The sequence below is a fragment of the Taudactylus pleione genome, unplaced genomic scaffold (genome assembly GCF_031769625.1).
Source record: "Taudactylus pleione unplaced genomic scaffold, aTauple2 ptg000145l, whole genome shotgun sequence".
Classification (NCBI taxonomy): domain Eukaryota; kingdom Metazoa; phylum Chordata; class Amphibia; order Anura; family Myobatrachidae; genus Taudactylus; species Taudactylus pleione.
Window position 1 is genome coordinate 968,812 of NW_028284547.1, and position 26,909 is coordinate 995,720.

At 45.8% G+C, this 26,909-nt stretch overlaps 1 protein-coding gene across 2 annotated transcripts in view; it reads right to left on the reverse strand.

The window, feature by feature from the left end:
* Positions 1 to 26,909, reverse strand: part of MAST1 (microtubule associated serine/threonine kinase 1) — a 66,770-nt gene that overhangs the window by 10,012 nt on the left and 29,849 nt on the right. The window contains exons 1-20 of one of the 2 annotated variants that reach the window (XM_088473914.1): positions 23,145 to 23,323; positions 20,926 to 21,017; positions 20,121 to 20,196; positions 19,054 to 19,135; positions 18,177 to 18,337; positions 17,285 to 17,360; positions 15,654 to 15,863; positions 14,780 to 14,881; positions 13,906 to 14,035; positions 13,753 to 13,820; positions 13,585 to 13,673; positions 12,350 to 12,558; positions 11,608 to 11,746; positions 11,350 to 11,482; positions 10,535 to 10,700; positions 7,149 to 7,250; positions 3,463 to 3,585; positions 2,605 to 2,714; positions 1,654 to 1,814; positions 386 to 555 (exon numbers count right to left, since the gene is read on the reverse strand). In XM_088473914.1, the coding sequence (XP_088330040.1) occupies positions 386 to 555; positions 1,654 to 1,814; positions 2,605 to 2,714; positions 3,463 to 3,585; positions 7,149 to 7,250; positions 10,535 to 10,700; positions 11,350 to 11,482; positions 11,608 to 11,746; positions 12,350 to 12,558; positions 13,585 to 13,673; positions 13,753 to 13,820; positions 13,906 to 14,035; positions 14,780 to 14,881; positions 15,654 to 15,863; positions 17,285 to 17,360; positions 18,177 to 18,337; positions 19,054 to 19,135; positions 20,121 to 20,196; positions 20,926 to 21,017; positions 23,145 to 23,164 (2,419 nt within the window). In that variant the 5' untranslated portion in view covers positions 23,165 to 23,323. Of the gene's footprint in view, positions 1 to 385; positions 556 to 1,653; positions 1,815 to 2,604; positions 2,715 to 3,462; positions 3,586 to 7,148; positions 7,251 to 10,534; positions 10,701 to 11,349; positions 11,483 to 11,607; positions 11,747 to 12,349; positions 12,559 to 13,584; positions 13,674 to 13,752; positions 13,821 to 13,905; positions 14,036 to 14,779; positions 14,882 to 15,653; positions 15,864 to 17,284; positions 17,361 to 18,176; positions 18,338 to 19,053; positions 19,136 to 20,120; positions 20,197 to 20,925; positions 21,018 to 23,144; positions 23,324 to 26,909 lie in introns of those variants that run through there. The other variant, XM_088473912.1, reaches the window with a different exon arrangement.

Consider the following 26,909-nt stretch of genomic DNA (forward strand, 5'->3'; position numbering starts at 1 on the left):
TCTGAATTAGGCTCACAGTCATGACATGATCACAGGTAGCACTATTTTGGGCCCTGATTCAGAGACGCACGCGATGCTGTGTTTTGGTTGACCGGTTTTTGTTCTTTTTTTGGTACTGTGCGTGCGCAAAAATCCCTAAAAACTCCTATAGCACGTGCGTTACACAAACAAAAAGGCGCTGTTGCAATCAAGATGCATGCTTTCGGAGATGTCCACCTCTGAATCAAATCCTTTGTGTGTGATGGTGCTCCTTCTGTACTATCAGGCCCCAAAAGTTGCCTGGCTGCTCGGCCCAATAGAAGAAATGTCCTCCAGGAACTGAACTAATAAGGCGATGAAGTCGTGTGTTTGCCCCACAGACTCATGGGAAGACATCATCACTCACCTGGTTCTAGCTCCCCCAGTGGGATTTTGCTTAGGCTTTGATGGGTCCCACTACTGCTCCTCACCCTGCCTTCCACTTCCCCTTCTAGTGGGGCCACGAAGCGAGCAGTATCCACCAGCGCAGAGAAACGGCGCCTTGCCGCTAACGGCGGGCTGGAGTCCGCATCCTTCCTGCAACAAAGAGGTTACAGGTGGGGTTAATGTATGCCAGACGGTGGTCCAGTGCTAGACAGAAAACCTGTAATGACATGAGGCGACTGCGTGGGGGGGGCAGGGCTGTGGACTCGGGACGCCGAACTTTCAACTCCGACCCCTCTCTTTTATTACACTCCGACTCTTTCATATGAGCTAAACGTATTGAAATGTATATTAACTAGTAATAACAAATTTGCTGAGGTAAAATGATAAGGCATCTGCTGGTGTGTACATAAGTCTGCCATACCACCGCACCTGTGCACACGCATTGCCAACAAATACACAGTACAATACACTGAGGGCCAAATTCAGATGGTGCACGCTACTGCAGCTGCCCCAGCGCCGTGACTGTGTGTTTATGCTAATGCCGATGGGCGAAGACAACCTCCCTGCAGCGCTAATCCGCCGCTGTGCGTAAAAAAAAGACTCGCCTCAGTCAAACCCTGCTTCATAGATGCCCTCAAATACTGACAGCGGAATCCCCCCAGTCAGAATCTTGACACCCGTAGGTAAATATGCTACCACTAACCTTTACCCCTAACCCTCCCTCCTTCGTGCCTAACCCTAACCCTCCCCCTAGTGCCTAAATCTAATCTCCCACTCCCCGCACCCTAAACCTAACCCTCCCTCCTTCGTGCCTAACCCTAACCCTCCCCCTAGTGCCTAACCCTACACCTAGCCCTTTCCTAACCCCCGATACTTACCTTCAGGATCTCAGCACCGGTATTTTAGACCATCGGGCACCCCGCACGCCGACTACATCCCAATAAGAGTCCCTCCCTGCAGTGTGCCAGAAGTGATCGCTAATGCAATCACTTTACTTCTTCTTCGGGATCCCATCACCATTATGCTCTTGAGCGGTCTACTTAAAGCATGTTCTGGGCAGCTGCTCCACTTGTCCTCTCTATAAGATGTGATACATCTCCCCCTAAATCCTATCACAGTACAGGAGGCCGATTCTTCTAAATGAAATACGGACCAAATATCTAGACTAGCTTATAGCAGTGCAGAGAACCGTTAGTACCCACAGGCTATCATGTACAGATTAGAGGGTCATGTTCATGCATTACTTACATTTCAGGAGAGACGGTCCTCCAGCAGCGGTCTCTCAGGGTGACTCCGCTAAGGGTCTCTCTCTTGCTTGTCCTCTCTGATCTGTCTTGTTTGTTGGTGTCCAGGGAAGGGGTGAGGGGTTTCTGCTCCAGCTGGGACAGTTGTTCCATGCTGCTGTAGACCTGCATAGATGAAGATAAGGACATCTAGTGACACAGAGTAGAAGACTGCGAGCTAGGGATGTGCAGGCCTGGATTAGTTCGGATTTTCCCGCCAAATTTGGATTTTTCTCAACAAAAGGCAAAACTTCATCTTTCATGGACAAACATCATCATTCCTGTACTAAAGTCCAGGAAAGATGACGTTTTGCCTCTTTCTGAGACCCAATTTTTGGCGGGAAAAATCTAAATTTGGCGGGAAAATCCGAACTAATCCGAGCCTGCACATCCCTACTGCGAGCCTAGTTGCGGGGTGCACACAGTACCGATGTACGCTCAGTTGAACGATTATAAAACTAGGAAACCCCTTAAACCCCCACTGCGCATGCGCGAACCAATGTGTGCGATGGGGTACATATTTGCATATGACATCGCTATGACCTCAAACGGCGTCAGCGTTCCACGGACGTTTCAGGCTGGAGACTGAGAGGTGACCTAATGTGGTCGCAAAAAGAAGAACTGGCATAGGCGTATTATGGGCGAGTTATGGGCATGTTTCAGGATGCGTTTGCGTTCTCTTTCAAATCGGAGAGAAGTCGCAGCCGCGCATGGACTGCGTGCCCCTCTGACTCAGGTCTAAAGTGCGGAGCTGGATAAATAAGCCTTATATATTTCTTTCACTCGCCTTTAGTGCTTTTCATATCATTTATATTCCTAAATATTAATATAAAAACATTACAAGGTGCCGCCAATATAAATTGCAGCAATCCCCGCAAAAAAGAACATGGTTTATCCATTTATATCAATCACTCACTTTACTAAACCTTGGAGTACAAGAAGAAAACTGCCTAATTTCCACAGAGTCTTCATCATTCGTATCATCCTCTTCATAGGAGTTAATATGCTGATAACGATCCGACCGAGCTGCAAAGAGACAAATTATTGTTTAAGAAAGTGATATTAAAAGCAGTAACCCAGCGTCTTTATGTATAATTATAACAACCTAGCTCTTATTACCCCTGTATTATCTTATTACAGTAACCTAGCTCCTGAGTGTCTTATAACCCCTGTAACATATTATTACAGTAACCCAGCTCCTGAGTGTCTTATTACCCCTGTAACATCTTATCACAGTAACCCAGCTCCTGAGTGTCTTATTACCCCTGTAACATTTTATTACAGTAACCCAGCTCCTGAGTGTCTTATTACCCCTTTAACATCTTATTACAGTAACCCAGCTCCTGAGTGTCTTATTACCCCTGTAACATGTTATTACAGTAACCCAGCTCCTGAGTGTCTTATTACCCCTGTAACATGTTATTACAGTAACCCAGCTCCTGAGTGTCTTATTACCCCTGTAACATCTTATTACAGTAACCCAGCTCCTGAATGTCTTATTACCCCTGTAACATCTTATTACAGTAACCCAGCTCCTGAGTGTCTTATTACCCCTGTAACATCGTATTACAGTAACCCAGCTTCCTGAGTGTCTTATTGCCCCTGTAACAACTTATTACTGTAACCCAGCTCCTGACGCTCTTATTACCCCTGTAACATGTTATTACAGTAACCCAGCTCCTGAGTTGATATTACAGCCATCTAGCTCCTGAGTATAGAGTATAATCTGATTACAGTATCCTATATAATAATGGTTTGCCCATATTAAACTCACTGTCGAAGTAGCTGGTATCATCCTCAGCCTCCAGATGAGGGATGAATTCCGCCTTCTGTCGCAGTAACCCGTTCCAGTCCAAATCTGTGAAAAAATTGTGAGCTTTCACCTCAATAGCGCCCCCTAGGAGAGTAGGGAAAAGAAGGCAAAAAAGTGAGGAAAACACAGAGCTATACGCATGTCGGCTGGCGCAGCGTATCTGGCGTGATTTTGCACTACTCGTGCACCTAAACTAAACGTACGCTAGTACAGGAGATGAGGCAGAGTGATAGGCATTACCATCACATCTACATTTATGGCTGAGGATGTGGAACTGGCCTTTAACTTCTCATTCTCACATAAGCAATGCTCCGTGCGTGTTGGTGGAATCGCGAGCTATGCAGAGTAGACCAAGCTGGTTTTGCCTTTAAAATGATTGCCACCTTAAGAATAAGGGAAGACTCGCAGGAGTTCCCGTAGCGGCTGAAGCCTGCAACCTGTTACATAAGCCCCCCGGACGGAGCATGATTAGTAAAAAAAAAAACAGCGAATGGATAGAGGACAATCACAAAGCAAGAATCATGAATATGGGCAAAAAGCCCAATTTCTGTACAACTCTGAATGCAGGAAAATACCCACATTTTTATATGCATGCAGTTTGAAAGCAATGTACTGTTTAATCATCAGCGTCGGAACAGGAGGAGTAAGGGGGCGGTTCGTCCCCCGCAAACATTTCTGAAGTTCCAGTGGAGCAGCGGCTGTGGACGGCCAGGGGCTGTGCATTATAGCAATAGGAGGGGGAGGTGTAATGTGCGGTCTTTAAGTTAAAAAAAAATATATTTTTTCGGAGCTTGATTGCGGATGGCAGATGGCATTTGCTAACGCTACCAGCTCCCAGATTGCGAAGAGGATCCCTCCGCCCCTGTCCAGCTCCTGCCACCGGACGGTCGGGAGTCTTGTGCGCATGCGTGACCTACAGTGGCGGCTCCAGAGGTGGGGCTGAAGCGCAATTCAAAATTCAAATAGGGGAGCCACACTAAGTGCCAGTGAGTCCCGGCTGGTGATGTGTGGAAGGGCAGTTGGTGTTGCTCCTCTATTTGAATTTTGGACTGTGCTGCAGCCCCAACTCTGGAGCCACCACTGGTAACCTGTAGGTCACGCATGCGCACTGCTCTCTGGTGAGCAATGAAAAGATTCACCACTCCGAAAGGCGCAGTGTAGCCGCTCGCTGGGACAGCTGATTTTCGGAACAGCTGTCTCAGCACCGTAGCAATGATGAATTTCACACAGTTTTTTTTATTAAATCAAAGGGTTAAACAATATATATATTAGAGATGAGCGAGTTCGGATTTACTCGGATCTCAAAACGGCATTTTATTGGCTATCGGCTATCACGTGTTTTGGATAGCCAATAAAATAAATCCGAACTAATCCGAACTTGCGGTAAAGAGGCGAAAAGAACTGAGTAAATCCGAACCCGCTCATCTCTAATATATATATATATATATATATATATATATATATATATATATATATATACAGTCAGGTCCATAAATATTGGGACATTGACAGAATTTTCATATTTTGGCCTCTATTCACCACCACAATGGCTTTGAAATGAAACTAACAAGATGTGCTTTAACTGCAGACTTTCAGATTTAACTTGAGGGTAATTACATCCAAATCGGGTGAACGGTGTAGGAATTACAACGGTTTCTATATGTGCCTCCCACTTTTTATGGGGCCAAAAGTAATGGGACAAACTAAACAATCCTAAATCTAACTTTCACTTTTTAATACTTTGTTGCAAATCCTTTGCAGGCAATTACAGCCTGAAGTCTGGAACGCATGGACATCATCAGACGCTGGGTTTCATCCCTGGTGATGCTCTGCCAGGCCTCTACTGCAAATGTCTTCAGTTCCTGCTTGTTCTTGGGGCATTTTCCCTTCACTTTTGTCTTCATCAAGTGAAATGCATGCTCAATCGGATTCAGGTCAGGGGATTGACCTGGCCATTGCATAACATTCCACTTTTTAGCCTTAAAAAACTCTTTGGTTGCTTTTGCAGTATGCTTCAGGTCATTGTCCATCTGCACTGTGAAGCACCGTCCAATGAGTTCTGAAGCATTTGACTGAATATGAGCATATAATATTGCCCGAAACACTTCAGTATTCATTCTGCTGCTTTTGTCAGCAGTCACATCATCAATAAATACAAGGGAACCAGTTCCATTGGCAGCCATACATGCCCACACCATGACACTAACACCACCATGCTTCACTGATGAGGTGGTATGTTTTGGATCATGAGCAGTTCCTTTCCTTCTCTTCTCTTCCCATCACTCTGGTACAATTTGATCTTTGTCTCATCTGTCCATAGGATGTTGTTCCAGAACTGTAATGGCTTTTTTAGATGTTGTTTGGCAAACTCTAATCTGGTCTCCCTGTTTTTGTGGCTCACCAATGGTTTGCATCTTGTGGTGAACCCTCTATATTCACTCTTGTGAAGTCTTCTCTTGATTGTTGACTTTGACACATATACATCTACCTCCTGGAGAGTGTTCTTGATTTGGCCAACTGTTGTGAAGGGGTTTTTCTTCACCAGGGAAATAATTCTTTTGTCATCCACCACAGTTGTTTTCCGTGGTCTTCCGGGTCTTTTGGTGTTGCTGAGCTCTCCGGTGCGTTCTTTCTTTTTAAGAATGTTCCAAACAGTTGATTTGGCCACACCTAATGTTTTTGCTATCTCTCTGATGGGTTTGTTTTGATTTTTCAGCCTAATGATGGCTTGCTTCACTGATAGTGACAGCTCTTTGGATCTCATATTGAGAGTTGACAGCAACTGATTCCAAATGCAAATGTCACACCTAGAATCAACTCCAGATCTTTTACCTGCTTAATTGATAATGAAATAACGAGGGAATAGCCCACACCTGTCCATGAAATAGCTTTTGAGTTGATAGTCCCATTACTTTTGGCCCCTTAAAAAGTGGGAGGCACATATTGAAACTATTGTAATTCCTACACCGTTCACCCGATTTGGATGTAATTACCCTCAATTTAAATCTGAAAGTCTGCAGTTAAAGCACATCTTGTTTGTTTCATTTCAAAACCATTGTGGTGGTGAATAGAGGCCAAAATCTGAAAATTCTGTCAATGTCCCAATATTTATGGACCTGACTGTATATATATATATATATATATATATATATATATATATATATATGTGTGTGTGTACGCACTTGCCGTTGCCAGAACCCCGCGCCGGGTCCCGTCGCTTACGAGGTCGGTCCACACTACACATTGTCTAGTGTGTACCGGCCTTTAGTTGTGTAAAGATCTTAGAAATGTGATAGAGCCATGGAATAGTCTGGCAGTAGTTGTGGTGCAAACTCATATAGGGGTCTAGTTACTAAGCTGTTTTAGGAGATAAAGTGAACAGTGATAAGTTACCAGCCAACCAGCTCCTAACTGACATTTTTCAAACACAGCCTGTGACATGGCAGTTAGGAGCTGATTGGCTGGTACCTTATCACTGTTCACTTTATCTCCTAACCCTGCTTAGTAAATAGACCCCATAGTAATATAAGCCTGCATGTCTTAGATAGGAAATATTTAGAAAAAGCCCATGTTGGGCTGTTGGCATTATAAGAGGATAATATTATTGGGTGTCATTTCATTACGCAAATGACACTGGTGTTCCTCACCTGTCCCCAGTCGGAGTAAGGGGTCTGTCTGCAGGAGGCTGGAGATGAGATACTGGGCGTCTGCCGGTAACGCTTCCTCGCCCTCGGGCCAGACAATGTCATCTGAAAGCGAGAAAAGTACAGGCAGGTGGGAGACAGAGTCAGTCCGTGACTAGAAACAGCCCCGTCATACACGCAGAGCTCACCGGACTTCAGTTACGTTTAGGCCATGATGCCGCATAGGCAGCGCCTGATTAACGGCCACATGGGCCTAGGGCGGAAAATTATGACTGGTTGGTCTATTATAGGAAGGGGAGGGGCTGTGACCAGTGCTGTGTGGGTGTGACCAGTGCTGTGTGGGAGTGACCAGTGCTGTGTGGGTGTGACCAGTGTTGTGTGGGTGTGACCAGTGCTGTGTGGGTGTCACCAGTGCTGTGTGGGTGTGACCAGTGCTGTGTGGGTGTCACCAGTGCTGTGTGGGTGTCTCCAGTGCTGTGTGGGTGTGACCAGTGCTGTGTGGGTGTGACCAGTGCTGTGTGGGTGTGACCAGTGCTGTGTGGGTGTGACCAGTGCAGGCATGCACATATGATATAACAGCAAAACAGAACCAGCCAGGAGCTTCAGGGTAAATGCAGGTGACATGCGTAGATAAAGTAGCACACATCCGTGTATACAGACATTAGTGGCAGTGGCCCTCTGTCAGTAATTGATGGTGGAGCTGTGGTCTCATCCACTCCATTGCTAGTCTGGCCCTGGGCATTGGGCTGCATGATTCGCTGGCCAGATCACATCGGTGTCTATCTATTACATACCTCCCAACATGACCCTCTCCAGGAGGGACACAATGCTCTGGTCCTGGACTTCCCTGGTAGGAGGCGGGGCTGCAGCCCAGTTCAAAATTCATATAGGGGAGCCACACCAACTGTCATTTCACACGCTGCCCAACATCACTGGCCGGGACTCACTGGCAGTTGGTGTGACTCCCCTATTTGAATTTTGGACTGTGCTGCAGCCCCACCCCTGGAGCCGCCACCAATCATAAATGACCAGGGAAGTCCAGGACCAGAGCATTGTGTCCCTCCTGGAGAGGACAATGTTGGGAGGTATGCTATTGGACAGGCTTGGAAGCTTGGATAACATTATAGATGTCTATTAGAGGGCAACAGAAAAAAATATTTGTGGCTTTTAAACTAGTTCATGGCTGATTTTTGCATTTTTAAATAAAAGTGAAAAAATGATAGAAAACCAGATTTTTCAAGCAAATAAATGCTCTAGTTTAATTTGGGGGTGCATAAAAATGGTCGTAAATTGATTTTTGTGTAATTCGAAGCCGTATATAAAAATTTGTGAAAAAAACACTGGTAACTCTCACCTGCAAGGTTAAAAACATCTGTCCCATCCATACAACATCCCCATATACCTGCCTCACGTCTTTTAACCCATTACTCTGCACATTGCATAATATCACCCCAAAAATTACATGTAATTATTGGCCAAATTAAGCTAATTTCAAGTCTAATTAATCATTGTGGGGGTCCTAAGAGTTCTGAACCAAATCCCAACAGTTTTACCTTAAAATAGGGATTTTCAGAAAAACTTTTCACCTGCTCAGGGGCTGGGAGAAAAAAACTATATTAAGTTCTATTGAAAATGACCGCAGCTAATTGAATGGGAAAAAACTCGCAGCCGACCACGTTAAGTTGCATTGCGGGATTATGCAGCTAAATGAATATACTCCTAAAACTGTGAAGCTCATTTTAACAAAGTTTTGGGATCACAGAGCAGAACACCATATACACCAGCTCTCCTGGCACATGCCAGAGTAGCCAGAATGGCAGTGCCTGCCTCTAACATAATACTAATAACAATAATAATAATAATAATAATAATAATAATAGTAATAATAATAATATAATTTTATTGTCATTAACAAATCCAGTAAAAAAAAAACACCTCTCAGTAAGTATGATGTCAGTAAGTATGACACAATGTCCTGGGCCAAAATGTATTTTCTATAAGATAAGTTTTATTTTAAAGTCCCTTTTGAGTGCCTTCTTCTCTAAATAAATAAATACCATGTATATGTGATACATATATATATATATATATATATATATATATACACATACACAAAATATATATATATATATATATATAAAATTGTTTTTCTATAGCTCCACCCCCAGTAGGTCCACCCACAGTTCCTGAACCTATTTTTCCAGAAAAATACACCTGTTTGTAAGTATAGCAGTAGGAAAAAAAGTTGTTTTTCAGTCAGCTGGCACGACATAGTATCGACCTATAATAATAATATGGATGTGACTTATCACTTAAAATTCCATGCACCTTTCTAAGAATCCTTTTTTCCTAAATTTCCTGGATACTCGATAGATTTACAGCAATCACTCGCCCTGCTGTCCTCAACTGCTGTGCAGTTACCAAACCATACAATAATGATGTAGGTCTATACACTTTCTATAATGCACCCATAGAATTTCACAAAATATCCGTACACATGCCTGAAGCACACATTTTCCTTAAAAAGTAGAGTTGAAGCTGAGCCTTTTTTTTTTTTAACCACTAACGTAGTGTGGAAAGACCACGATACAGTAGGTTATTCGAGGTATTTATTCCCAGAAATTTAAATGAACCCACAACCCCAGCTGCCAGGCCAGCCAAGACTACCGGCTGAGGAGGTTGCCTCGTTGTTCTCCTAAAGTCGACAATAATTTATTTTGTTGTTTGTTTGTTTTTTCACATTTAAAATGTAATGATTTTCAGAGCTCCGTTTTTTCAAACCTGGAAACTTCTGCCCTGTATTCACTATCATCATCTTTCCTAATCCTACCTACAATAGCAATATCGTCAGCAAATGTAATAATTTGAACTGAATCTCTCATGGGCAGTAAGAGATTGGTGACAAAGAGACACGGGGAGATTTATCAAACCTTTGAGAGAGATAAAGTGGAGAGAGAGAGAGTGAGAGAGAAAGAAGTAGATGTACTAATCCTTGGAGAGAGATAAAGTGGAGAAAGATAAAGTACCAACCAAGCAGCTCCTGTCATTATTCAAACAAAGCCTGTAAAAAAGTGACAGGAGCTGATTGGTTGGTACTTAAAGTGGAGAGAGATAATATCTCTCCAAGGCTTAGCTACATCTCCCCCATAGTACAATTCAATCAGCTTCTAACTGTCATTTTACACGCTGTGTTCAAAAAATGACAGGTCGAAGCTGATTGGTTGGTACTTTTATCTCTCTCCACTTTATCGCTCTCCAAACTTTGATACAACTCCCCCACAAAGCGTTATACGAAGTGGAGGGATAACCAGGTGCTATAAAAATCATTATCATAAATGAAGACAGGGAAAAAAAGGAAACATTACAGGCTGAACCCCCCATATACTCACCACTAATCACCTGACCAAACAGCTCTTCTGGGGTGTCTCCAAAGAATGGGACACAGCCCACCAGGAACTCATACAGTATAATGCCCATTGCCCACCAGTCCACGGGCTTTCCGTACCCCTGCCGTAGGATAACCTCTGGAGCAATATATTCTGGGGTTCCACACACCTAGCAAAGTCACACAAACAAGAACTGATATAATGCCCTTCCCTCTATGGATCACACAAGCTAAATGACACAGCAATATGACTTGGGATCAGTCCCTCCCACCACAGGGTGACACAGACAGGAGGGAGCTATGTGACATGGGGTCTGTCCCTCCCACCACAGGGTGACACAGACAGGAGGGAGCTATGTGATATGGGGACTGTCCCTCCCACCACAGGGTGACACAGACAGGAGGGAGCTATGTGACCTGGAGTTTGTCCCTCCCACCACAGGGTGACACAGACAGGAGGGAGCTATGTGACCTGGAGTCTGTCCCTCTCACCACAGGGTGACACAGACAGGAGGGAGCTATGTGATATGGGGTCTGTCCCTCCCACTACAGGGTGACACAGACAGGAGGGAGCCATGTGACCTGGAGTCTGTCCCTCCCACCACAGGATGACACAGACAGGAAGGAGCTATGTGACATGGGGTCTGTCCCTCCCACCACAGGGTGACACAGACAGGAGGCATCTATGTGACATGGAGTCTGTCAGTCCCACCACAGGGTGACACAGACAGGAGGGAGCTATGTGACATGGAGTCTGTCCCTCCCACCACAGGGTGACACAGACAGGAAGGACCTATGTGACATGGGGTTTCCTATCACCTGTTTATCCAAGAACTCTCTGGCCTCACTTTCGATATGCCCTTCATATAAATTAGTGGTAAGATTCATAAGCCCCATTTTGGACAGGCCAAAATCAGTCAGCTTGACGTGACCCATTGAAGTAATTAGTAGACTGAGCGGAGATAAAAAAAAGAGAAGTGGGGAGAATAGGGAAGGAAATAAAACAATATGAGTAAAGTGAGTGAGGAGAGACAACTGATATACACATTTATAAATGTACAGTATATAGTATAATACTTGTCCGGTTTCAGGTCACGGTGAACGATCCCATAGTTATGCAGGTACTCCAGGGCGAGAACTGTCTCAGCAAAATATAATCGTGCCATCTCCAGAGGGAGAGCGCCAATGTGCTTCAGAAGCGTGGCACAGTCGCCCCCTGCCAGGGATAGAACATGTGATAAGAAGATGGTGAGTGAACAGATAGACAGATAAACGTCATACACAGGCAAAAATCATAGAAAGACATTCATGACGCCTGTATCTGTGCTGAAAAGATGGCGATGCCTATAGCAAACACATTATGAATTTCGGTTTTCTAACTCGGTTCAGAAAATTGGTCGCTATGGGTTACAGCTTTGCTCCTTAGGAACAGTTTTCCTAAATGCCCCTCCTAGAATTTTTATTCCACTGAAGAACTCAAACAGTCATCCAAGATTATCATTGGTTGATTCTCAGGACTAATTTGAGTTTATTCCTATTGCCCTTCTGCTCCACGGGAGGTTTCTGTCCTCCCTGAGCTCTTGTGGACATCCATCCAAGACATCTACTGACTTTGAGTTATCCTAAATGCTTTGTGCTTAGAAATCTTTCTGGGCTTCCATAGATCTCCTCAAGATCCTTCAGGAGATGAGGCCTCCAGAACTACAAGCAATGCTATAAGGAAGGTCTCACTGAAGGACAATAAAGTCTTCTGCCACCCTTTATAATGACAGACCGGAATAAAGAGGCCAGTTAGTGTCTAGCATATATCATCTCTCACCTTCCACGTACTCCATGACCATGCACAGGTGCCTGCGTGTCTGGAAGGAGCAGAACATACTGACCACAAATGGGTTCTGTGCAAAGGTCAGGATGTCCCGCTCTATGAAGGCCTGGTGGACCTGGTTTCTCAGCAGCAAGTTCTGCTTGTTGATCTTTTTCATGGCAAAGCGCTGACGGGTCTCCCGGTGTCGCACCAGGTACACTGCCCTGTTGGGGGAGAGATGAGACCGCGTCACCGGAATTCAGACAAACAGGATATTTTACACCGGGAATATTATGGCTGGTCACCGAGACTCAGAACTCAGGGGACATCACAGACCACAGCCGAGAGTGCCTACATATCATTGCTGTGGGTGTGGATGAAGGAATGTACAGTTAGCATTAATATTGGCTGAATACGATCACCAAAGCCAATAACAATAATAGTAGGTTTACCTCAAATATGTAACATTTCTCATACTGATTCTATCACATAACACTGATTCTATCATATCCCACTGATTCTATCACATAACACTGATTCTATCACATAGCACTAATTCTATCACATAGCACTGATTCTATCACATAACACTGATTCTATCACATAGCACTAATTCTATCACATAGCACTGATTCTATCACATCCCACTGATTCTATTACATAGCACTGATTCTATCACATAACACTGATTCTATCACATCCCACTGATTCTATCACATAGCACTGATTCTATCACATAACACTGATTCTATCACATAGCACTGATTCTATCACATAACACTGATTCTATCATATCCCACTGATTCTATCACATAACACTGATTCTATCACATAGCACTAATTCTATCACATAACACTGATTCTATCACATAGCACTAATTCTATCACATAGCACTGATTCTATCACATAGCACTGATTCTATCACATCCCACTGATTCTATCACATAGCACTGATTCTATCACATCCCACTGATTCTATTACATAGCACTGATTCTATCACATAACACTGATTCTATCAGGCACATGAGTCACTCTGGCAGGTGCCAGAACTGCCAGACCAGGCCTACTCAGGTATGTGTCCCTGGCTGAGTAGATTTCCACACTCATGACTAAGTGACTGAACTCCTGTATTTATCACAGAGTGCAATTACATATTCCTGCGAAGGGTTCCACAGCTGCCTTTATCCTAATATTTCAGATATCCCATAGTAGTGCCTTATTGCCAAGGCTCTTTCCTGGATCACTCACCCATAGGCACCATTGCTGATCAGCTTAATGTTTTCAAAGTCACTTTCCTCAGGGGCTCTTATGGGCTTAGAGGAGGCTCCTCCTTTACCCTAAATAAATGAAGTAGGTAGGGATTGGTTAGACAGAGGGATAACAATGAGTCCAGGAAGGGTAAAACTGTCCTCTCACCTCTCCAGTGTCATCACTCTCTGGTGTGTGTGTCTCCACAGTGACCGGCTCCTCAGCAGCTACCACCTCTGTAGAGGAACAATGGTTGGTCATTGCTTACATCTACTGCTAGATAATAGGCCTGTGTAACCAGGAATGTATAAGGCTGGTTACCTGGGAAAGGGTCTCTCGTGAGCCCCAGCTGTCTCAGGATATACTGAGGTATATCTGTCTTCAGGTTCCCTTCCTTAACCTGGTCCTCAGCCACCTCCAACAAGTGATAGAACTCTTCAGGGTTAAACTCCTGAAAAAGGTATAAGAACAAGTGTACAAAGTCCTATGGCAGCGACTGTGGCAACAGGGGTTAGGAGAAGTTCTTATCTGCATCACAAGACACCAACATTTCAAATGTCCACAGAGGGATCCTAAAGATGAGGGAAAACCATTTTCTTGTGAATGTAGACATCACATGGATGGTCACTGCTAACAGTACACATCTACAAACACTCAGGGTATGCATGAGGTAGTAAGATTTGCTTTGTTTCCTCTCAGCCTGCTTCTGCTGCCCACTAGTGGTGACTGAGGAAGACTGGGGCATTACTGAGCAACATCCGGGTGATGCAGGAAGATTCTATGCATCACTGGGACAATTGTCAGGGGGGCGGGCGGGGGGAATAATGTAAGATGCAGGAGGAACATCAAGAAATGTATTTTGCAAAATTCTAGCCAGGATTTTCCCGACAAATACCAAAACTCACCAATATGCACAGATTATTTATTAACGTGTTTAAATTGAGGCCACGGAAAACCTTTTGGGAGGCAGCAGAGGTCACTTTCCATACTACTATATATCAGACCCGAAGGAAGGCGTTATACAGAAAGGAAAAGGGTCAGTGGGATCTTAATCCAAGAAAGGGATTGTCCCTTAAAAAAATGACAGTTGGGCGAGATGCCATTAGGATTCATGCAATATAAGGGACCTTATTATCCAGTAATGGAGGACATGTTTGGTACCAGGTTTAGATCCATTAGAAAGAAATCAACATACCAAGCACTCCAGCAAACGGGCCGGTCGAGAGATGATAATGAGCAGGTTTTTCATCAGCTGGGCGATAAAGGCCACCTCAGACCCTTCTGATCGTTCCACTGCCTGCGGAGGTAGAGGAGATTATGTAGTGATCCTGGACCAAAAATGTCTTCATGAACTTTCCTAAACTTTTAATTTTTTGCCTCAACGTGTCTCTCTTACCTTCTAGTCTCCAAGTTACCGTCACTGCTTTCAGCAAATGGCCTTCTCCTCAATTCCCTAATAACCTGACCCCCGAGTTTGGCTTCACTGTTCTCTATCCAGCTCACATTCTCCATCTCTACTCACCAGCTTGGTTTCTGTCCACTTTATGTATTTTCTAAACAGCTTTCATACTCGTCTCTACCTCTCCTCTCTCATCTTTTCCATGTCTCTCTCTTCTCACTTCTACCTTATCTAATTATTATTCCCTTTTTGCCTCTTTGTCTCACTTCTACAATTCTCCAATCCATTTTTGGTGTTTTTGTTTGTTTTTTTGCAATAAACCCCCCTACCCAGTCAGCTATCAGCTATGCCCAGCTATGCCCAGGACCCCAGCTCAGGATTAACTGACATCTGCCAGTGTAGGCAGACCTTTAGTACACTAGTGCCCACAGCCTGGCATTTGAATGAAGGAATTTGCACTCAAACTTCAGGCTGTGAACCCAGAACATCACAGGGCGACCGATGCAGTCAAAAGTGAGCAGATCCAGTGTGTGACCACCTCATTGATCTTCTACTAGGAGGGAGGAGGGTTTATTTAAATAATGAAACATTTCCATTGAGTTTAAAGCACTTCATTATCCATAGCACTGCTCCCTTCTCCCACCCTCCCGTTCTTTTTCCTGGTCCTCACATCCAACAGAAGCTTGTCCAGGTTATCCTGGAGCTGATAGAAGTAGGTGCTGGTGATCATGCCCTCAGTGCTACGTGTCAGGCAGTCCCTGGCCAGCTCCACGATCTGGTGGTGGATGAAGTTCAGGACCCCATCGGCTAGAGGCAAGACATTCTCTGGAGAGAAGTTAGAGATGAACAGCCGGAGTCTGTCCTCCATCTGCGCTGTGGCCTGCGAGGTACAAACATAATTCCTTGTCAGTCGGACTTTGCCAGAGAATGGGCATCAAACTTAACAGATTTTCTGCATAGTTGTGTGTACTGGATAAAGGTGGGCAGGAGGTTTGGGAAGTGAACGGCATTTTGGCACTTCTGTCTGAAGCCGAAGAGCAAGTAATGGGCCGCAAATAGGGGAGAGCTAAGGGGGCACATGACTCGGGTACTGGACTTGAGGGGTTGTCGGGGAGATGCTGCCGGGAGGCTAGGTTGCTGCTCTTGTGGGTTCGGAGCCGCATCCCGGCCTTGAGAGGCACAGAGTCAGTCTAATGTGGTGCCGGTCGCAAGCCAATCAGTGCTCGCGGACCAGCAGCCAATCAGCAGAGGCTGCTGGTCTGTGAGCTCCAATTGGTTCGCGAGCAGCGCCACATTACAATGACAGCAGTACTGACAGTTCCCCAGTGTGGGGCAGCCCCGTTCTGCGCCACCTTGAGCTCCCCCACCGCACGGCCCTGGCAGGTAAGAGAAGGGAGATTGGGCCTTACTGTGGCATAATGTGTAAGGAGCCTTACTGTGGCATAATGTATAAGGGGCATTACTGTGGCTTAATGAATAAGTAGCATTACTGTGGCATGTGTTATAAGGGTCATCAATGTGTGGCATAATGTGTTATAAGGGTCATTAATGTGTGGCATAATGTGTTATAAGGGGCATTACTGTATCACAAAACCACACACCCTTTTCATCCTCTATGTTGTATTTCTTTTGGGGGGGGGTTTTTGCCAAAATATGGCCTTGCCCCAGGTGACAAAAATCCTAGTTTCGGCCCTGATTTACATATAGGGAGACTATGCTGCTGAAGAAGATTGATTTAGAGAAGTTGTTTTTTACAAAAATAGAATAATAAAAACTTGGCAACAGCAATTGTGCCCAGCAAGGCGATGACTGGGATCGATATAGAAGGGGGAGCATCAATTTAGAGAGAGATTAGCTGCTGCACATGATACTGTCTAATACGGCAGGAAAATGTAGCTCACTCTGGGGTGGGAGGAAAAATAAGCGGAGACCTTGGTGCTGTCACCTGACCGTTGCAGTGGCACTCCGATGCACATCACTCCTAATTAAATTGCCCCATAGAGAGGGACAGCCGGGTAAGGATCTGTATTAGCCATCAGATGTCAGACCCATAGGAAAGGGCGGGGTTATTTTATAATGTAGTTTTCTGTCTGATATGTCATAATATACGTTTACTTACTAACATTGTGAGTCCCCAAAGTGTTCTGTACTCGTACAATGCTCTGCCTGCTAAGGCTTTTATCCAGAGCACACGCCGATAATGTGCATATAATCTACAAGAAGTGTCCCAGGGACTTTGCCACATCCATCCTGGACCGGGTATTACGTGTTCTGTTCTTAATACGAAAAATTCTGACTTACCTTTGGGAATCTCTCTTTATACACGTGGTTCATCATGACTATTTCATTGTCATAAGAGGAGGGAGATCGTCCGGGGCTGCGAAGAGAAGACAATATCACGAGAACCGTATTCACGGGAGGCACTTCAGAAACCATAATGGATGGCAGCGCTGTGCGTAGCAACTAAATACCCTTTTCCCTAATGCTATGCTGTCTACTCACCCTTGAACAGTGTCACCCTAGGCCGGTGGCTCTCTTGCCATATATAGTGGACATCAGAATAGAGATTGTTAGACCCTGGATGATGTTCTTCCTATATATCTCACCTCCTTAGGACACTGACCTTTGTAGGCAAATGTTCTTCACTCAAAGAGAATATAATAGTACTTATGCTTCATTCATTTTAAGTGGCACCCAGCATGTAAATTGATCTATTGCATTCCAAACATGTTGCATTCTCCCTGAGCCCATTTCCTCTGGTGCCCGTAGGCTTGGTGAGCCAAGGCACAGCCTTTCACACTCTTACTATTCTTTGACGTCTATGACTACATTCCCAATGACTGGTCTAGATTGCTGGCAGACCAGAGGAAACCAGGGGTGGTCTTGGAAGCCAAATAATCAGCTCAATGGGATTGACCAGTGTTTAGGTTAAAAATATGGAAGCCCTGTGCAGTAATGACAGTAGCCACCCATTAACACACTGTGTCTTCTGTATGAACCACTTGACAGTAATATAGTGCTGATATCCAGTAGGCATTGTATGTGCTCTTCTGAGGCACTAATGGCATTTATAAACTGATGAGACTTCTATCTCTATGTGTGCAGGGCTGGGAACCAGTGTGTACATGTCAAAAACCACGGGGAGATCAGTCTCCTGATTGTTTTCCAGGGTAGAATAAAGTGGGAAACTGACCTTAAACTTCGAGACCGTGGTCTAATTGCCGGTGATCTTCGACCCCCATCGTCATCAGGGATGCTCTCCGTGCTGCCAAAGTGCTTGGAGAGGAAGTGAAGCTCGTCCAAGGTGGGCTGGAAGGGGAGCTGGTGTAGGCGTTCCTGAGAAGAGGAGGAGGACTGCGAGAACAAGAGTATGGAATCAAGAGGACAGCAAAAGCATAACGCGGGTAAGAAATGGGGGAGAAAAAAGGTGAAAACGAGAGTGACAGGTGATAGACAGAAGGGAGATGATGGCTGATGGATGCATCTCATTCAGTGGCAAGGAGCAGAACAATGAGAGATAAAGAGAGAGAGGGTGAAGGGAAATGAGAGGTACAGCCGATATTAGATGGACGGGTAGATGGAAGAAGTCAAGAATGTTGCCCAAAAAGAACTCGAGAATTGATATAAAAAAAGACAGAAGAAGATGGATAGATGAAGTGAGAAGAACAGGAAGAAGGACAAACAGAGTAAAGGAAGATACAGAGTCAAAACTTTTTTTGAGTGACAGTCACCCCATCCCCTGTCAGCTAGAATCAAGCACAGGACCCTCCAGTGTGGGAGCTGCTAACCCTCATCGGCCTCTATGCTCATCATAACAGCCTGGAGAATTTTTTGAATCCCATCGTGGAGTGACTGAACCAGATTGTCGGCTGAGGCTGATTGGATGGCTCCTAAGGCTTGTCCAACCAGACTTAATCAACACCAAACCAGATGAAAAATGACTAAATAGTACAGGGGGCACCCGAAGACCTCATTTAATTAAAGGGAAGCAGTGATAACATGATAACGGTCTAATTCATCGCACCTCCATCCACCACTTTTCATGTCCCATTGGGGGGCTCACTACTCACCGACACGGTGGAGCTCGGGGTGTTTGTCCCATATCCGGACGATGGAAGGGAGGCAAGAGACCAGCGGCGGCCATCTGTCCTGCTGAGAGGGTAAGAGCACTTATCCATACAACATGATTTTGTGGTCATCTAGGCATCAGACAGCAGGTAAAGAAACGCAAATCCATCATAGTCTCACCATAAAACTTTGTTTCAGAGTTCCCTATAGTGTTTATCCTCTAAGTTTGCAGACAGTAAACAACAATCATATAGATGGTGACAAACAGGCAAAAAAATATAAGTTAATGGAAGGCCATAAACACAAATATAAATGTATAAATATCTGAAAATGAAAAAAATTAACAAACATTCAGAAGAATTATTAACCTTTCTGCATACATGTGTATATTATTATTATTATTATAATTATTATTATCCTTTATTTATATGGCGCCACAAGTGTTCTGCAGCGCCTTACATAGTACAGTATATATATATATATATATATATATATATATATATATATAGTGAGTGGGTGTGTGTGAATTTATTTAGCATTCTGTATCTTACTGTGTTTACACATATAGGATGTATTAATATAAATATATTTGTAGGTTGGTTTGTGACATGTTCCGTGGACAATCTTGGTTGCTGGCCGGTTCCTGGTTCCTCTTCCTCAGAGACCAGCAGGCACCTCAGACATGTCAGTGGATACACTGTCATTTTTATCAGACCAGTCACTGCCATACAGTATCTGTCCAATGTCGCTAGATATATGGTATACGGTGCTGAAACCCATAAGACAACATCCGGACCCTCTCCACACACTTGTGGCTTCATTTACAAAGCCCAAAACGCCACTGCGCTGTGGAAAGCCGTCTTCGGAGCTGCCAATGGGGAGGTACTAAGGCGGTAAGAGATTGCACTGCATCACCTAAGAACTTTTGTCCAGTGCGCCCATTCTGATTACTCCACCGCTTTACACCTGTGTAAGTCACAGAGGCAACTCCTGAGAGTGAACAACCTCCCCTAGCTGCCTGCAGGGTGATAATTGTTATCGTACACACATACTATACATCCTCTATTACCTGCGTGACGATGCAAATGAGAAATGAGCAGCGGCACTAGGAGAAAAATTCCGAGGACTATCCATAGGGCTTCCCCCTAAACAGAGACAGGACAGAGAGGTTATCTGTAGTCGCCACACCTCACAGAAGCATACATTGCTGTGTCAGTACCTCGGTCAAAGGCGTAACTAGACATTTGTGTGCCCCATAGCAAAAATTTTGTAAGAGCATCTTATGTAAATGAAACAGACGATTACTCACCTTCTCTGGCTTACTGAAGCTCCCTCTGCTGATCAGTATGCACTGTTGTTATAGTAGCCAATAGGAAGCTGTCTACACTCTGAACCAAAAACAAGCTTCCTTTTGGTTGGACTATAACAGCCAGCAGCCATGGCCTGATCACTAGAGGGAGCTTCAGTAAACTAGAGCAGATGAGAATTGTCAGCAATTTCTACATAGCGCTTTGAAAGAAGAGGAGCACCTCCACCTGCGGGCCCCATATCAGCTTCTGCCACCGAGGCTCTGCCCCTGATTTCAGTATGCACATTATCGGTCCCATTGTCTGTAAATGGGTTACCCTGCAGTGGGAGGAACGTCTCACTGGTAACATAATGTCACAGTGCACTGTAGGGGACGCTAGACATCACAGCTTGTTGTTCCATTTGGGTCATCCTACTGTATGCGGGTCGGGTTTCCGTATCTCACCATTTTGTCTATGTCACCCTGTAGTGAGTGAGTCAGATGCGACATCTCAATGGTATCTCCATTGATGTATAAGTTGTCTCTATGGGAATAGGACATTGTCCCCCATTGCCTGAACACTTACCTAGGTGCCCTGGAAGAGGTGAGTGTGGCCGGGGAAGGGTGGGAGAACTGCTGCTTGTGAGGATCAAGCTCTTCCTGTTGCTGCTTCTGCAACTGCAAGAGAAGACGGTGGTTTGTATGGCAGCCATGGTTATTCTGTGATAATAAACATTTATGTGTGGTGGAACAAAGGCCCTGGACGCACATCTGACTGACACGGAGCTGGGAGATGGGCACAGACAGTAAGTCTGGAATCTCAGACTAGACAGCTCAGCTGGCAGATACGGGTCACAGCGTGCTGTCCCCAGGGAGAGCCGCTACATACTTACATGCACACACACACATGTGCTTCGCTGCACTCACACACGCAATCAGAGACAGACTGCCATGAATAATATATATGCCTCTCATATTGCTTCCGATGCACTCTATTTTGTCTAATGAACTACCTATGTCGATATATTCTACTAGAGTGTCAGCTCTGGATCCCCAATCACTCAATTTCCGAATGCGCTTTATCTCTGTGTCCTGTCTATTCAAGTGGCGGGTTCTGCAGAGCAGAATTGACTTCTCACAATTATTACCTATGTCTTGCTCTATATCCAATGTGTGTTACAAGATGGGTACACACTAGACGACCTGTGTACCCGGACGATAGCAGATGCGACGGAACGACATATCGTGCGGTCTGTAAACACCACATGATCTGGTGAACGACCGCCCTAAGGACCTCATTCAGAGTCTCTCGGTAGGGCACGCTCACTCGCTGGGAGCGATATTCGCACATCTGTGCATGCGTATAATTCGCAGTGCGCGTGCGCAAGTCATTCGTTGCGATCTGATTTTGGTAGCTCGCAAACCACTTTCAGGTCGCTGCTTTGAGTGACAGACAGCGCCGTTTGTGGGTGGTAACAGGGGAAGATGCCTGTGAACGGGAGTGTGGATGTGCGAACGCAGGCGTGTCTGGTCGTCAGAACGGCGTTTAATGGGTGTGCATAATTAGCAAAGTAGCGTCATTGCACACGTGACTTGGTTGTTTTTTAGCCTGAACTGCTCGCAGTGCTTGGGCTAGGTTAGGTCAAACCCAAACGCTGCGAGCAGCTCCGATGGCTCTCGATGTTCACGATTAATCAGACTCTTCCCGGAGATGACGTGTGCTGCGAGTGACAGATGGGAGGTTTTACAGTCCAGCGTACGGTAACTGCCGTCGCTCACTAATACATAGAGGGCGTCCTTACAGCGCAAAGAGCGATCGCTTGATTTGCATACCCGGCCCTTTCTGGCAAGTGACCGATCGCTTCTTGCGAGCGGCTCTGAATGAGGTCCTATGTCATTCCCCCGCTGCATCCAAATGCACAGGGTCGTCAGTCAGAATCTCAGATTGAGTAGCAGGTACGGGAGATCTGAGGATGCGACGGACGACCACACGGGTGTGCGCATAGGCCCTCATTCAGAGCCGGACGCAAGTGGCCGTCCGTACGTTCGGCGTACGTACTGAAATATGTTAATTTAAGCGCTCGCTCGTAATTTCGAACGCAGCTAAACTTCCTCCCCAAAGTCTACCGACCCCTCCTCTAACTAACGAGCGTGCCAAATAACGAGCGTACTGCTGTTAACGAGCGGCTCTGAATGAGGGCCATAGTGCGTACACACTGGACGATTTGAACGATTTGTCATTCCCATCCGTTGGGAATCGGCAAATCGTTTAAAAAATCTTCTAGTGTGTACCCAGCTTTAGAGTGTAGGCTGTAATTGATTCCTAAAGTTATTCATCCATTACACGAATTGTGTTCTATGTCCTCTATGTTAGAGTGTAAGTTCTGCAGTACAAAATCCACTTTCCCCTCATAACATTATCTAATTGTTAGCTCATCAGGCAAGCGTCGCCTTCTGAGAACAGATACTCTGCCCATCCACAATGCATTTGTTTAGAAGCCATATGAATAAATATATATAAACATTTATTGCAGACATGCACAAATACTGGTCTGCATCTACTGAGTATTCACATACAGTATGTCTATATTAAGCTGGCATGCATACGCCATAGATAAATAAGCCCATGTTATAGCATATCCACAAGATCATTTTATACCGGAACTTGGAGCAGCACAACCTCTGACATCACTGCATTTTATCCTCATAGTTGGCGCACAAAGCAGATATATTTCTTATCACCCCAGTTAATCTACATCCCCCCCCCCACTCCTTGCCCTCCTTTTCCTATAGCAGCAAAGTTACCTCTTGGTGCGTCTGAACATGGCTGGTGAGGGTAGGTGACCTCGGCCAGGTAAATCGAGGTGTCACAGATGGAGAAGGGTGAATTAGGGTGATCAAAGAGGGACCAGAGGAAGCATTATAGTTACAGGGAACTGATGGGGGAATTGGATAAAGAGAAGGGGGACAGGACAAGAATAGGGGGATACCAGAGAGAGGGGAGAGATACACAAGCAGGGAGGACATACAATGAAGGAAATCAGGAGGTCAGAGAGAAGAAGGGAGAGACAAGGACGGGGAAGGACAGGGAGACGGCTATGGATAATGGGATTGGAGGGAGGAAATAGCTCAGGTTGGGATGAGAAGGACGCTGTGATGTATAGGTAGAGAGAGCAGAGAAGGTGATGATGGGGAGGATAAGACTATGGAGAGAGGGAGGGCAGGTGGAGGAGGGATTTACATCCTCAGGATATGAAGGAGAGGGAGGGAGAGTAGGACAAAGGCACACACTAGTGGGCAGGAGGGGAGAAGTAGTGAGGGACGGACAGAGACCGGGGAAAGATGACAAGGATATTATGAGGACGAGTGGAGGGAGAAGGAAGCAGTAGAGAGATCTGCAGACAGGAGGGGCGAGCAGGGGGGGATATGGAGAGGTGTGTGCCTGCAGTCTGGTGCTGTGCTGCTTGTGTGTCTCTCTCTGATCATCCGTGTGCATCTGGCTGCATGTTACACATCTGTTACATGCGTGTACTCTTGTTATGTCAAGTAGCACTACTTACTAAGCATTTATACTTAGGATATTATTACTTCACCATATCTAATTCTGTGTCTCTAGATAAGCGTGTGCATGGATCCAGCCTGTAGTATATGTGCGTATGTGCCTATACCTAGAGGTGCTAGTCTCTGTATACCCCATGTCCTGGTCTAGAGGTGCTAGTCTCTGTATACCCCATGTCCTGGTCTAGAGGTGCTAGTCTCTGTATACCCCATGTCCTGGTCTAGAGGTGCTAGTCTCTGTATACCCCATGTCCTGGTCTAGAGGTGCTAGTCTCTGTATACCCCATGTCCTGGTCTAGAGGTGCTAGTCTCTGTATACCCCATGTCCTGGCCTATTGATGCTAGTCTCTGTATACCCCATGTCCTGGTCTAGAGGTGCTAGTCTCTGTATACCCCATGTCCTGGCCTATTGGTGCTAACCTCTGTATACCCCATGTCCTGGTCTAGAGGTGCTAATCTCTGTATACCCCATGTCCTGGCCTAGAGGTGCTAATCTCTGTATACCCCATGTCCTGGCCTAGAGGTGCTAATCTCTGTATACCCCATGTCCTGGCCTAGAGGTGCTAATCTCTGTATACCCCATGTCCTGGCCTATTGGTGCTAACCTCTGTATACCCCATGTCCTGGCCCATTGGAGCTAACCTCTGTATACCACATGTCCTGGCCTATTGGTGCTAACCTCTGTATACCCCATGTCCTGGCCTATTGATACTAATCTCTGTATACTCCATGTCCTGGCCTATTGGTGCTGATCTCTGTATACCCCATGTCCTGGTCTAGAGGTGCTAATCTCTGTATACCCCATGTCCTGGTCTAGAGGTGCTAATCTCTGTATACCCCATGTCCTGGCCTATTGGTGCTAGTCTCTGTATACCCCATGTCCTGGCCTAGAGGTGCTAATCTCTGTATACCCCATGTCCTGGTCTAGAGGTGCTAGTCTCTGTATACCCCATGTCCTGGCCTATTGGTGCTAATCTCTGTATACCCCATGTCCTGGCCTATTGGTGCTAGTCTCTGTATACCCCATGTCCTGGTCTAGAGGTGCTAGTCTCTGTATACCCCATGTCCTGGCCTATTGGTGCTAACCTCTGTATACCCCATGTCCAGGTCTAGAGGTGCTAATCTCTGTATACCCCATGTCCTGGCCTAGAGGTGCTAATCTCTGTATACCCCATGTCCTGGTCTAGAGGTGCTAATCTCTGTATACCCCATGTCCTGGCCTAGAGGTGCTAATCTCTGTACACCCCATGTCTTGGTCTAGAGGTGCAAATCTCTGTACACCCCATGTCCTGGCCTAGAGGTGCTAATCTCTGTATACCCCATGTCCCGGCCTATTGGTGCTAACCTCTGTATACCCCATGTCCTGGCCTATTGGTGCTAACCTCTGTATACCCCATGTCCTGGCCTATTGGTGCTAACCTCTGTATACCCCATGTCCTGGCCTATTGGTGCTAATCTCTGTATACTCCATGTCCTGGCCTATTGGTGCTGATCTCTGTATACCCCATGTCCTGGTCTAGAGGTGCTAATCTCTGTATACCCCACGTCCTGGTCTAGAGGTACTAATCTCTGTATACCCCACGTCCTGGCCTATTGGTGCTAGTCTCTGTATACCCCATGTCCTGGTCTAGAGGTGCTAATCTCTGTATACCCCATGTCCTGGCCTAGAGGTGCTAATCTCTGTATACCCCATGTCCTGGTCTAGAGGTGCTAGTCTCTGTATACCCCATGTCCTGGCCTATTGGTGCTAATCTCTGTATACCCCATGTCCTGGCCTAGAGGTGCTAATCTCTGTATACCCCATGTCCTGGTCTAGAGGTGCTAGTCTCTGTATACCCCATGTCCTGGCCTATTGGTGCTAATCTCTGTATTCCCCATGTCCTGGCCTATTGGTGCTAGCCTCTGTATACCCCATGTCCTGGTCTAGAGGTGCTAGTCTCTGTATACCCCATGTCCTGGTCTAGAGGTTCTAATCTCTGTATTCCCCATGTCGTGGCCTATTGGTGCTAATCTCTGTATACCCCATGTCCTGGCCTATTGGTGCTAGCCTCTGTATACCCCATGTCCTGGTCTAGAGGTGCTAGTCTCTGTATACCCCATGTCCTGGCCTATTGGTGCTAATCTCTGTATACCCCATGTCCTGGCCTATTGGTGCTAATCTCTGTATACCCCATCTCCTGGCCTATTGGTGCTAGCCTCTGTATACCCCATGTCCTGGTCTAGAGGTGCTAGTCTCTGTATACCCCATGTCCTGGCCTAGAGGTGCTAATCTCTGTATACCCCATGTCCTGGCCTATTGGTGCTAGCCTCTGTATACCCCATGTCCTGGTCTAGAGGTGCCAGTCTCTGTATACCCCATGTCCAGGTCTAGAGGTGCTAATCTCTGTATACCCCATGTCCTGGCCTAGAGGTGCTAATCTCTGTATACCCCATGTCCTGGTCTAGAGGTGCTAATCTCTGTACACCCCATGTCCTGGCCTAGAGGTGCTAATCTCTGTACACCCCATGTCCTGGTCTAGAGGTGCTAATCTCTGTACACCCCATGTCCTGGCCTAGAGGTGCTAATCTCTGTATACCCCATGTCCCGGCCTATTGGTGCTAACCTCTGTATACCCCATGTCCTGGCCTATTGGTGCTAACCTCTGTATACCCCATGTCCTGGCCTATTGGTGCTAACCTCTGTATACCCCATGTCCTGGCCTATTGGTGCTAATCTCTGTATACTCCATGTCCTGGCCTATTGGTGCTGATCTCTGTATACCCCATGTCCTGGTCTAGAGGTGCTAATCTCTGTATACCCCACGACCTGGTCTAGAGGTACTAATCTCTGTATACCCCACGTCCTGGCCTATTGGTGCTAGTCTCTGTATACCCCATGTCCTGGTCTAGAGGTGCTAGTCTCTGTATACCCCATGTCCTGGCCTATTGGTGCTAACCTCTGTATACCCCATGTCCTGGCCTATTGGTGCTAACCTCTGTATACCCCATGTCCTGGCCTATTGGTGCTAATCT